The 13702-nt window shown below is 36.3% G+C and overlaps 1 protein-coding gene across 1 annotated transcript in view; it reads right to left on the reverse strand.

Annotated features, from left to right (window-relative positions):
- Positions 1-13435, reverse strand: part of LOC135203160 (polypeptide N-acetylgalactosaminyltransferase 1-like) — a 318981-nt gene extending 305546 nt beyond the window's left edge. Inside the window, exon 1 of the mRNA XM_064232844.1 lies at positions 13283-13435. Coding sequence (XP_064088914.1) covers positions 13283-13317 — 35 coding nt within the window. The 5' untranslated portion in view covers positions 13318-13435. The remainder of the gene's footprint in view (positions 1-13282) is intronic.
- Positions 13436-13702: the final 267 nt, after the last annotated feature.

The raw sequence follows: 13702 nt of genomic DNA on the forward strand, positions 1-13702 counted from the left end.
GGCCTTAACCAACCCCGAGTTGAAAATAAAAGGAAAAAAAAAATGCGATACAAAACAAATGAAAATAAATAAAAGAAAAATCGGTATGCCAAAAAAATAAATGAGATAGAGGAGGAGAGAGAGAGAGAGATAGAGTGAGTGAGAGAGAAGAGAGAGAGAGATGAGGAGAGATAGAGAAGAAACATTACCCAAATAAACCAAGTGAAAATAAAAGGAAAAAAACCGGCGAATAAAACGCCAAATGAAAATAAAAGAAAATGGATGGTATCGTAAATTGAATATAGAGAGAGAGAGAGAGAGAGAATTACCAAAACCAAGTGAAACTGAAAGGAAAAAACGATACAAAACCAAATGAAAATAAAAGAAAAACTGGATATAAAATAAATGAGAGAGAGAAAGAGAGAGAAATACCAAAACGAGTGCAAATAAAAAGGATACAAAACCAATTGAAAATAAAAGAAAAATAGGATAAAAAATAAATGAGAGAGAGAGAGAGAGAGAGAAATTAGCAAAACCAAGTGAAAAAAGAGGGGGATACGAATGACGTATGACCTGAGGGCCGGGCACGGCAGTAGCCTATAGGTGTATGGTCAACGAGCAAAAAAGGCGGGGAACGGAGGGACAGAGACTAAAAGGAATGAGATAGAAGAGACCTCTATATACAGAACCTTCTAATGTCCAACGCTCCTTAAAGAAGAAGAAAAAATGTGAAAATGGGTCGTTGGGGGAGGGGTGTGGGGTGGGGGTAGGTAGGAGACTACTTCCTAGTTAAAGGGTAACGTGGCGGTTATTTTCATCATGGTAATGGCTGTAGGAGAACTATTCAAGGGGCTTTCATCTCGTCCTATTTTCACGGTGGCCGCCTTGGCTTTTTTTTTTTCTTATACTTTCTTGTTTACGGTCTTTCCACGTTTTGTTGTTGTTTGTTTTATCAACAGTATAGTCATTAACACCGATACTACCATCGAAAAAATATATATAAACGGTAGAAGAGACTAATAGCGAAAACGAATAACAGTGGTCAGTCAAGTTCCGTCAAGTCATGATAATAGCAGCAAGATTAAATGATGCTCGTTTCCGGGATCATTACCATTATGATAATTATTATAACTATCATCATCTAATTTGGCTATCACAAGTAACCACTACTAAAACACCTTGCCCTCAAATATTTTCAGCGTTTCCGTCTTTGTAGTTCTTCTTATCATCTTTAATTATCATCATCATTAACATAGTTAACATGATCATTATTCCTCCCTTCCTCCTTTACGGCGACCTCAGAACACCCGTCAGGTCACATCTTCCTAGTTACCCCGTGGAAATCGGATTTCGCTCAGGATGACACTGTTTAGTCATTCTTTCGTTTCTTCTACAATCATGCTTGGGAATTCTCTTTCCTCGTTTGTCATTCCTGAATTATAACCTTTCTTCTTTAAGCTGCCCAAAGCACTCCCTCGTTTCCCTCGTGGTTAAGCCAAACCCTTCTTCATTCCCTGTATATATTACTTTTTTTTTTAAAGATCCCTGGCAAGAAAAAGTACTATAAGCTGCCCGTTCTATTGTCCGTTGCTCTAAAAAATTTCGACTCGTAACAACTTCGGAAACGGGAAAAAGAAAGCACAAAATGAACAGTTAATTCCTGGGGAAAAAGAAAGATGAATGCCTGTCCATTAGTGTTGATAAAACACCTTTGTTCTCTGAAACCTCCCAGAGCAAAAAAAAGGAAGATTTTTAAAAGTTTGCTTTTACATCCAGATAATGGCGGGCGAGCCCCGATTGTTCCGTTGTATCATTCCGTACCCGAGAGGGTTGTAAAAAAAGAAGTAGTTTTGAGAAAGGAAGGAACAAAAAAGCTTAAGCAATGGATAAAGGCTCAGAAGAATAAAGAGGAAACAGTTTGTGAAAATGGACGATTAGTGTAAGGATGGGTTGCGGATTCAGAATGATAGCTATAAAAAAAAAAGTATTTCAGAAAAGGAAAACATGTAGGCTGTGAGCGAAGAGTATAGACGAAGAACTACACTAAAAGAAATGAATTTACTTTCGAGAAGGAAACCTTATATAACTGAGGGATACGGGTTGGGAGTGGGATTGAAAGAAAATCATTTTAAAAAGGCGAGGTATTTGCAATCTCTGAGGGAGGTTTAATCCTCAACATACACCTGCAACAGAGATTTTACAATTACTATTTTCCGGGGATTAAAATCGTCATTTTTTTTTTATGTTTGCTTTAGTCTGGGTTAAGATTACCGAACTGATCATGGTATAAAGAAGTGTCTAAACTTGACGATTTCTTCACATCATTTTTGAATCGTCGTGACACTGATGTTAACTATAGCTGGATACAAGCAAACACAGACGCGACAGGGTGCGAAAGAGCAGCAGACAGCTTGGCAGTCAGATCAAATAGCATACAAATAATGACTACGCAACTCTTTGGGGGAGAAATACATACTTGTCACATAGAAAATTCGGAAGGCTTGACACATCACCTAGGAGTCTGGTTGGTGGTAGTCACCAAAACCATTGGAATTGGCAAATTTACATAATCTCTGGAATTCAAAAACTCTACATTTCTTCTGCCTAGACTTGGATTTCTCCTCATGCTTCTGCATATTCTGATTCTCAAAAAAAAAAAAAAAAAAAAAAAAAAATCGCTTTCAAAACAAGTAAAATCTGTCGCTTTTTTATAGGGGGTGGGGGAGTATGTGTGCTAAGCTCCACGCTTCTTCACTCCTTTTCCTTCCTTTCCAAAGGCTGGACTAGAAAAGGCCATTAGAGACCGTCCGGCCCACTGATTTTTGTCGTCCGATAATAGACCACTTAACCTCATACATAGGTATTATGAATGTTCTGTTAAGGCGCATTTAAGTGCAATAGACTTACCTTCGGCAAATATTTAATTCAGCGTCGACAACCAACGTTATTTTGACGCCAGGAAAAGTATAAATCAATAAACTGATCTTTGCACTCGGGCCTGGGAGATACAGACAGGCAGAGTTGACTACTCATCATACACTCAAGGGAACACAAAAAGTGTTGAGTTAATGAAGAACCGAGGTGTTACATATTAAGGGCATTATATAATCGAAGAGAAATTGCATGGTATGGTGAACGGAAACCCCAAGGTAACATGGTGCCTTCTATGTAGGCATGTATATAAAGCGGTTGGCTAAATACTCTCTAGTTTTCTACAGAAGGGGTTTATCCTTTATTTTGGTTGAGAATTAGAGGATGAATGTGGCAGTGGCTGTCGGATTTCCCCTGGAGTTAACCCCAATTCAAAGGGCCGGTAAATTCAAAGGTCTAGTAGACTGGATCAAAAGGTATACACTAAAACATGCGGTATGCGCAAGAATGATGCCCTACATTGTATAATTGTGTTTATGGCATACTCTACCAATGAAATAGCATAAAAAATAATCAAATGCAATTCACTTTGTTTTTTTTTGTTTGTACGGTGTTTTTACGTTGCATGGAACCGGTGGTTATTCAGCAACGGGAAAATACAATTCGCGTTGTATAACACCCAGATTGAACTAACATCCACTCTGTTGCCTTCAATTGCCTCTTTGGTTTCCACTGTAGCTTACACAAGACTCCCACGGATTACTGAAAGGTTCTAAGCACTGTATTTTTGGATGAGATAACTAGCCCTATTGAATATATGGTCACCTACGAGGTAATGAAGTCAAAGTAAAAATTAGCTACTGCTGGTCTCAATTCCAAGTTTCTAAGTACTGATTTTTGGACGAGGTTGCAAGCGTGAAGACTAACGTTTGTAGTTGAGCAAGCCACAAATCAAAATTTGCCGCTAAAGTTTTAAGTACGGATGATGGTATATGGATAAATGCAAAGATAGATTAATGATTATCTACCAGACACATATTAACCCATTCATTTTGTCCTGTTGTTATTATTATTATTATTACTGTTCTCAATTCACACATATTCATAAAGAAGAATGTCATTCAGTTCTGGATGGAGCACCACTCGTTTTCTGTGCTCCTGGCTAGAGAGGGCCATTAAACTGCAAATCCCATTAGCTTCTGCATGGAAAAATATTTACTATGGAAGCTTCCATAAAATGGAATGGCTACATCACCTCTTCCACAAAACCAGAAAATATACACTAGGGAAGCTTCCCTAAAATAGAATGCCTACATTACTCTTTCCACAAAACCAAATACCCTATACTATGCAATCTTCCAAGGAATACAATTTCCATCACTAAGAAAGCTTTGATGGAATAAAAAACGCATTGCTAACTAATCTTCCACAGAGCAGGATGGCTAGTATTAAGGAAGCTCACAACAGAGAGAACCCCCTATTAAAAGGTTAGCTTTCACAAAGTAGAGGGCCAAATATTAACCCACACTTCAAAACTATCCACCCGCCACGTAATTATGGGTTATCCCATGGTCTCGATATCGGTTCTCCGTAATCATCTTGTAATTACGATCAATGACACAACTCATAATCATATGCATGGGTCATAATAAGATTAAATTGATCAAGTACACACACACACACACACACACACACACACACATATATATATATATATATATATATATATATATATATATATATATATTATATATATATATCCACTGTGGCACGAAGGATCACGTGTTTGAGAATATCCTTAAATCCACGGTAGAAAGGTAAGATAAACTGGGGATTTGTACTTGGTAGGAAAGGAAATGTAGAATAAAATACGAAAATAATTATTCCATGTTCCCAGTTTCACTTACCTTTCTATGGTGGATTTAAGATATATATATAATATAATAATATAATATATATAATATATATATATATATATATATATATATAGGTATATGTGTGTGTGTGTGTGTGTTATATGTATGATTGCTAATGACCAAAGCAGTAAGATTGTGAAGATTAACGAAAACCAGGACGATAGTGGAATGCTGGGAGGTTGGAAACCGCTGCTTCGTACATGTATTTTGGAGTAATGACAACAGATGATGGAAGAATGAGCGAAGAGGTGACGCACAAAATAGGTGAAGTGCGAAAGATATCAGCCAACTTTCATTTATGGAAACAAAGTGCTGTTGCTGAATGCACATGAAATAACAAATTCTTGAAGAAGGCACAGTGCCTTTTTTTGTGTAGTATAACCACCATTATACGAATTGATAGGGTAAGCAATGTGGAGATGCGTAGAAGTGGTAAAAGAATTAGTGTCAGTGACAACATGGACCAGACTACTTTGAGATGGTTCGATCTTGTGTAAAGAATGGACGGTGATAAATTGGTGAAGGGAATGTATATTGCACAGGTGTTTAGGAGAAGGAAGAGGGATAGGCCTTAAAAACAGTTGATTAGAAGTTGTAAACGAGGTTTGGATAAGAGGAACCTTGATATTCAGGAAGGAAAAGAATGTATACAGGACGGGGGACAGGAATTAGGGTGCGCACGAAGAGTAGCATCCATACAGCTGATGAGTCTTCTGTGTTGGTGTCAGAAGCAGCTAATACTGTGGTAGATTTACTGAGCAGAGTGTTCATCCACGACTCTCTTATCAAATTATAAGTGCGGCAGTGACCATTGTGTTTTTCTCTTGGGTCACCCCGTTAAAGGAAATGACTTACTGCTACAAAATGAGAATTATTTTATATATAATAATATATATATATATATATCTATAGTTATATATATATTAATATATATATTATAAAATTTTACTGGGCCACTTTTTACCAGGTGGCTTATTTCATTGTATTAGATGTCTCTCTCTCTCTCTGCTCTCTCCTCTCTCTCCTCCTCTCTCTCTCTCTCTCTCTTCTCTCTCTCCTTCTCTCTCTCTCTCTCTCTCTATATATTATATCTATATATATATATATTATATATATATACATATATATGTATGTACGTATGTATGTATATATATATATATATGTGTGTGTGTGTGTGTGTGTGTGTGTGTGTGTGTGTCAATTACTTGATTGTCAATCACAAGACTGTGGTAGCGGGCCACAGTTATTAAGGATGCTATTGCTAACCACTGGCCTGTACCATGGGAACTAATGAAAAAAGTCTCTCTATCAAGATTCGAACTCTGACTCTCTCACTCGTAAAGCGATATCGTGAAAAAAAAAAAAAAAAAAAAAACTGGACAAGATGATGTATTGACAAACTCCTTCCACGTGGACAAATCTGGGAGAAAAACGTAGGTCGTGTCATCAGATGACAGCAATGCCATTCTGAAGTCCTTGAAAAATTTATAATAAAAAGCTAAATAAAACAACTACATGTAATAGCCAGACTGGAGGGGAAACTTGAGTTTGTTCAATTATTATTATTATTATTATTATTAAGAAGAAGAAGAAGAAGAAGAAGAAGAAGAAGAAGAAGAAGAAGAAAGAAGAAGGACCCTCTCTTAAGCATGTCCTATTACAAAGGATGGCTGCATCGATGCAACAGGAAATAATAATAATAATAATAATAATAATAATAATAATAATAATAATAATAATAATAATGGCAAGACCTCCAGCTTCCGGTCCGAAATTGGTTCAATTGAATGAACTAATAACAATGACAGTCATTATCGAAATAAACCCCACTCCGTTTCCAACGCGAAAACAACAATTAAATAACGGTACTGCAAAGATCCACCAGCCCGGAACGCCCGACAGATGAACTACTTTTCGCCGAGATCCCAAATGAAAAGCCCGAAGAGGCCTCGTGACTCGAAATACCTTTCTTTTTTTTTTTTTTTTGTTAACGTCGACTTCAGGTAGCCCGGTTAAACTTGCGCGGGTGTCTTTTAGGGTAAAGGGCAATATAATCGAAAAATACAAATAAAGGGGAGAGGGAAGGTAAGAAGTCAGGGCTTGAATAACCACACAGGAGGAGATGGGCGTGTTTCTTTACAGAATAGAAGGTTATACAAAACAGGTGGTATACAATTGCAAAGCTTTTGATCCGGCAGGTGCGTCTGTCTCCTCAGAATGAATATGGCACGTGTCTAAAATCCTGCGTAGTCCATGCATACGATTATTATTATTATTATTATTATTATTATTATTATTATTGGTCCAGTTATTGGAAGGGGCTTCATTTACAACTGATGGACATGTCCTAATTTATCTTACAGTAGAAAGAAATGCTTTCACGGACAGCCAATGGGAGTTACAGGTCTTATGAGATCTTACCTAGACGAGAACGCTAAAAGGACTATAATCATGTATGTTCAGTGGTTTGGAAGAGAGACAGTAACAACATTCGATCCTGCTGAGGCAACTGGTGGGTGGCCAGCTCTTCATAAGCATTAATGCTCTATGGAGTCAATCATGGATAGCTTTTTTATAGCTGTGCAAAAGTTTCAAAAGGTTGAACCATGCATTTTTTTTTCTCCCTTTGACATTACAACCACAGCATAATAAACAGTAGCACAAGGTAGCTATGTGGTGCAAAATAGTTCCAAAAAAGCGGTGGGATCGAAACACAAAATGACCTTACCTAGACCAGAGAATTACCTATCATCTTTGTATGTGCCAAGTCTGAGTTGTCTTACATCAGTACACCTAACTTTTTTGTGCTCGTTTTGATAGAATGATTCTGTCTATAGAGCAGGCGAAGCAGCTTTCAAGGTTATCGAGGAGGTGGAAAATATGGGGTTTCGCAGCACTAATTTTTCTTTCCCTTCCTTGTCTACTTTCCCTCGGAACTGGGCTAAATTAGGAAACTGGGAAAAATCAGCTAATAGGTGGACTAAGCAAAGGTCGATGGAACAGGCAACTCAATCCCCTTCTCTAGCCCAAGTAAAAATTAAAAAAAAAAAAAAAGTTAAAAAAAAAAGGAAAATACAAAAAGGAGGGAAAAACATGTTGAAGTAGATCCTAACTTGTATAATGACTGCCATGAATAAAAATACCCTGATATAATGACCAACGAACAAATAAACACCGTGACTGAAACGCATGAACATATTTTATGTGTGTAATTTTATAAATAAGAACAAACAAAAATACTGCTAAATACGGAAAAAAATAATAAAAAGGGTGCATATATGAAAATAAAGCAATGAACAGATGCACGAAAAAAATTATAAAAAAAAAGATGCATGTAAATAAAACTAGTACAATAACAGATGCACCACATGAATGTACATTTAGCTGGATATGTACTGATTTTTTTAATTGATAAATTCAGTACGTATCCAACTAAATAAAATATCCTTGAAAATAAAAATAAATGGTTACAATATATAAAAGCTGCCTAGGGACAAAAACACAGTAAAAACACGACGTGTTTGTGAAATACAGCACCCGGGTGATGGCAAATTCCTATTTGCCTCTGACCTCTTAAGTATGACCATGACCTGGCTCTGTCCGTCGGCTTCATTAGTGGATTATGCGTGTCAAACGTGAAATCTCAATCTGGCGTAGCTCAAAAATTGTGGACAAGATTAAATTTCTATTTGGCCTTTGAACTATGAATATGACTAACTCTTGGATTCACTACTACAAAATGTTGAATCCACATCACCAGCAGACGGTGCCTACTCAGTTTTACTAAGTCTATATTTCACAGACATTAAAATTATAGCAATTTCAACATAAAAATAAATATAGAGATCCGACAAGCAGAAAGACAGGTTGATTACTAGATGACACCGCAAGGCAAACTCGCAGCATAAAAAATATATATATACGCAGTAAAACATTAAAAATAAAAGATGAACAAAAACGTATTGCAACAAAACCATAATGTAACTTGAATCACAAAATATACAAACATTACATTGTACACAATACATACTGAAAATACGTAAATTCTGGACAAGAACATAATATAAACGACCGAAAAAGAAAGGCTGCACGAAAACAGAGTGTAAATAAAAGAGAGAGAGAGAGAGAGAGAGAGAGAGAGAGAGAGAGAGAGAGAGAGAGATACACAACCAATCAAGCGGCCGATCATCAAAATAGATAGCCAGGTGATTCTAGGCGTTAAGCAGACCGCGTGAAATCATGCTTAAAGGTTATTGGACCAAATACCGAACCTAACATAACGGAGCGAATTTCTTTGTAACTGTTGAGGAAATTTTGCTTATCATCAGAAAAACTGCCTTTCTTAAGAGACAACAGTATAGTTTGTATTCTCTAATACAGATAAAATTCTGCCGTACAGAAAACGTTATAGACTGTTTGGTAGAATGTATGTAGTACTTCCTATAATACTTATTATCGACCTTTTTTTTTTTTTATACAAAACAGTACCATATTCATATTAACATCACTTGTATAAAAAAAAGTATTACGTTAACAATTCCTCGGAAAAAATTTATCCTTTTACAACTCCTTGAACAAATTTAAATCGACACTCCTATTTTATCTCCCAACTCATATACTCTCGTAAATAACAGTATATTACTTGGAAATACAATTCTTACAAGACCTATAATATTACTATTGAATGCCCGGAATTTTATTAGCGTTTCTCACAAAACACGCAAATAACATTTCTTTTAAGAAACATTATTACATATCCTCTAAAAATTGAAGAAGCTTCGCATCCTCTCAAGTATTTTATACCTTATAGGATTTTATTATTTTACAAGTAAAGAATATAAAATTTTTTTTGTTACCGTGCCTTGCCTTAGGCAAATTTACATAGGACTAGCCGTACCAAGCATTCTCCGGTATTAAACGGTAATGTACAGCCAGCTGGAATTCCAGCGAGAGAGAGAGAGAGAGAGAGAGAGAGAGAGAGAGAGAGAGAGAGAGAGAGAGAATCTTTTCAGTTCAATGACTATCAATCAGATATTTGCCGGAGATAAAGTATGAAAGAAAGTCTTATCAATTCAATGCCTAAAAATCAGATGAGAGAGAGAGAGAGAGAGAGAGAGAGAGAGAGAGAGAGAGAGAGAGAGAGAATCTTCTCGCTACGTGAGTGATTTGTTTGTTTAGTTCCGGTACAAATGAGATACACCAAGAGAGAAAAATAGGAAGAAGCAAATACTTTTCCCCTTTCATTCGTTTTTGTTAGAGAGAGAGAGAGAGAGAGAGAGAGAGAGAGAGAGAGAGAGAGAGAGAGAGAGATCTTATTTTCATTCATTCTTAGAGATCACAGAATTTACCAGAGAAAAAGAGCGAGAAAAGGAGGAATATCCTTCCTGACTAAATGTTATTCTATCATTTTTTGCCAACTGAACGAGAGGGGGCCACTTTTTATTCAGTTCCTCTATCAAAATGTGTGTGTGTGTGTGTGTGTGTGTGTGTGAGAGAGAGAGAGAGAGAGAGAGAGAGAGAGAGAGAGAGAGAGAGATGCATTCTATCACCAGGCAGTTCCACTGTTATTTTACGGATGAATTCCCTCCGTAAATAAATTACAGAGAGTATATATTTATATATGCAAAGCACCAGTTGTCATTTCCAGAATTTTTAACCCCAACATATGTGACCGACTGCCATAAAAAAAAAAAAAAAAAATTATTCTATACTGTATGGCAGACGAGGAGTTACAATAACCTACATACAAATTTGGCCCTTTCCAGGCCGTCATAAGGTCGAGAATGCCGTGTCAACCAAAGCTGCGGAGGAAGGCGGGGAGGGCAGAGGATGGCACTAGCAAAGTGTTTTCAATGGGAGTAAATATGAAATTCATTTCGCTCGTACCTCCATTACTATATGTGAAGTGAATAGTCCTAAAGCTGCTCTTCTACAAATGTAGAAAGTACTACAGAATATATATATATATATATATATAATATATATATATATATATATATATATATATATATACATATCTGGTAGGGAAGGAGTTTATCACTTAGCCAGGCATAGGCCTAGCAACGTCATCCCAAAATAACTGCCTGGAACCTGAAAAGTAACACCCATTTTATGGGGAAGTATATAATTCCGTATGTGTTTATATATATATACGTAAGGATACATGTAAGTAGTACTATATGCATGTGTATATATGTATATCTATGCATGCACGACTGTATACTGCCTGGCTCCGCACTCAACCTCTTACCAGGTACACAATTCTATACTTAAGCCATCTGAGGCAGAATGGGTTTTCACCCATGACTATTAGGTATAGCTCGACCGAGAACAGAACTCGACCTCCTCTGTAGTGTGTGTGTGAGAGAGAGAGAGAGAGAGAGAGAGAGAGAGAGAGAGAGAGAGAGAGAGAGATTAATCAGTGCACACAATTCGTATTTCCTATCCATCCAGAACTGTCAATACGACACATATCACTCCAAGGCTTCCCAAATTCGTCCAGCTTATCATGCCAATATGACACTTTCCACAGTAAGCAATTTGACAAGACATACTGCAACCGGTTGTGGAACGTGGAGAACTTGCTCTCTCTCTCTCTCTCTCTCTCTCTCTCTCTCTCTCTCTCTCTCTCTCTCTCTCTCTCTCTCTCTAAGTAGAAGCATAAAATTAGCAAATTCATGCGTTTCTAGAGTCCCCGTAAGGTAAAACTACTTCCAAATAAGAAAATGAGGCATCACCATTGGTATAGCAGTTAAGGCAAAACAAAAAATAACAATATATATAAATAAAGGAATAAATAAGAATGCATAAATAAATACTCATACTCGTACAAGCCACCGTAACAGGATTCGAACCTGCAATCAAGGTCCATAGTCAAGAGGCCTTCTCAGCTAGACTGACTGAAACGTTTCATGTAAATTTTATTTACGTTAGCAAATCCCGTTGTTTAAGAAACACTTCAATATGAAATGTACGGTTTTAAAAACAATTTCATTTTGATGTTGATGTTACTTCGATACATATACTTAAAAGCTGGAAGATTCTTAGCAAGCAGCCTCCAATCCTCTAAACTAAATTCTCGAAATCCTAGTAAGAACTATATATATATATATATATATATATATCTATATATATATATATATATATATATATATATATATATATATATGTCTGTAACAAATATAGGCCTGTTATTTTAAACGAATTTTAGTATAGGCCTCGTGATAAAATAACATTGTTTAGACTAAGACGAAAACAAGAATGTCGTTTTTGGAAATACAGGTCTATTACATGAACAATTAAATTATTAACTAAAATAGATTTGACCTATATCATTAAAAACTGTTTAACTTATCTCCACTAAATTACTATTGTAGCTTTTGGTAATATAGGCACATTATTGTAAATTATATAATGCATGACTGATATTGGCCTATAGTATATTGAATAAGTTGTAAAATTATAGGTCAAACATTCAAAACCAAATAAAAAAAAATGTTAGGTTGGGAGGGCATATAGGCTAAAGTTTACGGAATGGATAAAAATATTTGCTTTTAAATTTTTATATTGATATTCAGAACTTTAAGTAAGCGTAGAGTCTGTGCTAGACCTATGAGACGTTTTATTACTCGTAAATATCAGATGAAATTAAGACACACAGCTGAAACATAACTATATATATATATATATATATATATATATATATATATATATATGTGTGTGTGTGTGTGTGTGTGTGTGTGTGTGTGTGTGTGTGTGTGTGTTGTGTGTGTAACGTCAGCTGTTTCTGAATTTCATCTGATATTCATGATTAATAGTCTCATCGGCCTGGCACATTAGTCCGGGAACGGATGATCCCGGGCCAAACTAACAATAATTAAGTTCAAAGAACACGGCGGTACCACACTTCAGAAGACTAAATCCTTCAAGGATTTCTGAATATCGATTTGAGACCTAAAATTTCATTATTTATTTATTACAGTAGGCCAAAAATAATACATCATTATACCATTTACAATAATATGCCTGTATTACCAAGAACTACATGAGTAATTAGGTGTTGAAAATATATATAAAACTTTTGTTTAATGGTGGGCAAATCCATAATAGTTATTAGTTCTATAGTCCATATAATTGGCCTATATTTCTGAAGGCATTCTTGTTTGGTAAAGTCTTAACAAGGTTTATATTTACCTCAAGGCCTATCCGTATAAGGAATTCATTCAAAATAACAGGCCTTAGTATATTCATTAAGACTCTAATCCTCGTAACGGGAGGTTTTAAGAGCTGAAAAACACGCGGCAGTTAACGACGCAAAACTTGTCAGGGGACACGTATCCTTGAGACATCATTACCTCGAAGGATTCTACAGGATCCTTTCTTCCTTTTTGCCTCAACCCCCACACGCGCACAGGTAAAAGACGCTCAGGTGAAGAGCTCTCATCCTACGGCAAATACACTACGAAAAATCGAGCAAAAATCAAAGCAGAATATTTCAAAATTGACTCAACACTCACCTGAACATCTTGAGGTGAAGCAAGTATCTTCTCATGTATCAACTGCTACCCATGACGTAACTGCCAAATTCAATGTGATACAAACACGCCCGCCGCAAGAAAACGTCCTCCTACTCACAACAGTGAAAGTCAACTGAGAAGCGAGAAGGTGAGCCAGGCTGAGCCTGGTGAGGCGAGGACGAGCGCCGACATCATCAGGCTCCTCTTCCCGGGAGAGAGGAAGTTGCCGGTTACGTATTTCAAAGTTATTTAACCGGAGTTTCTATAACTTATATAATCTATCACTTACTAAAATTTTATAATAAACCATAAATATGATTTGTGTTACAGACATTTCGACACTTATAGCTTCGTCACACGATAACTAAATCTGAAGAGAAATAAATTGCTAGAAAATTTCATTCATACAGTTGCAGTAAG

This window comes from Macrobrachium nipponense, chromosome 33 (assembly GCF_015104395.2).
Source record: "Macrobrachium nipponense isolate FS-2020 chromosome 33, ASM1510439v2, whole genome shotgun sequence".
NCBI classification, from domain to species: Eukaryota; Metazoa; Arthropoda; class Malacostraca; order Decapoda; family Palaemonidae; genus Macrobrachium; species Macrobrachium nipponense.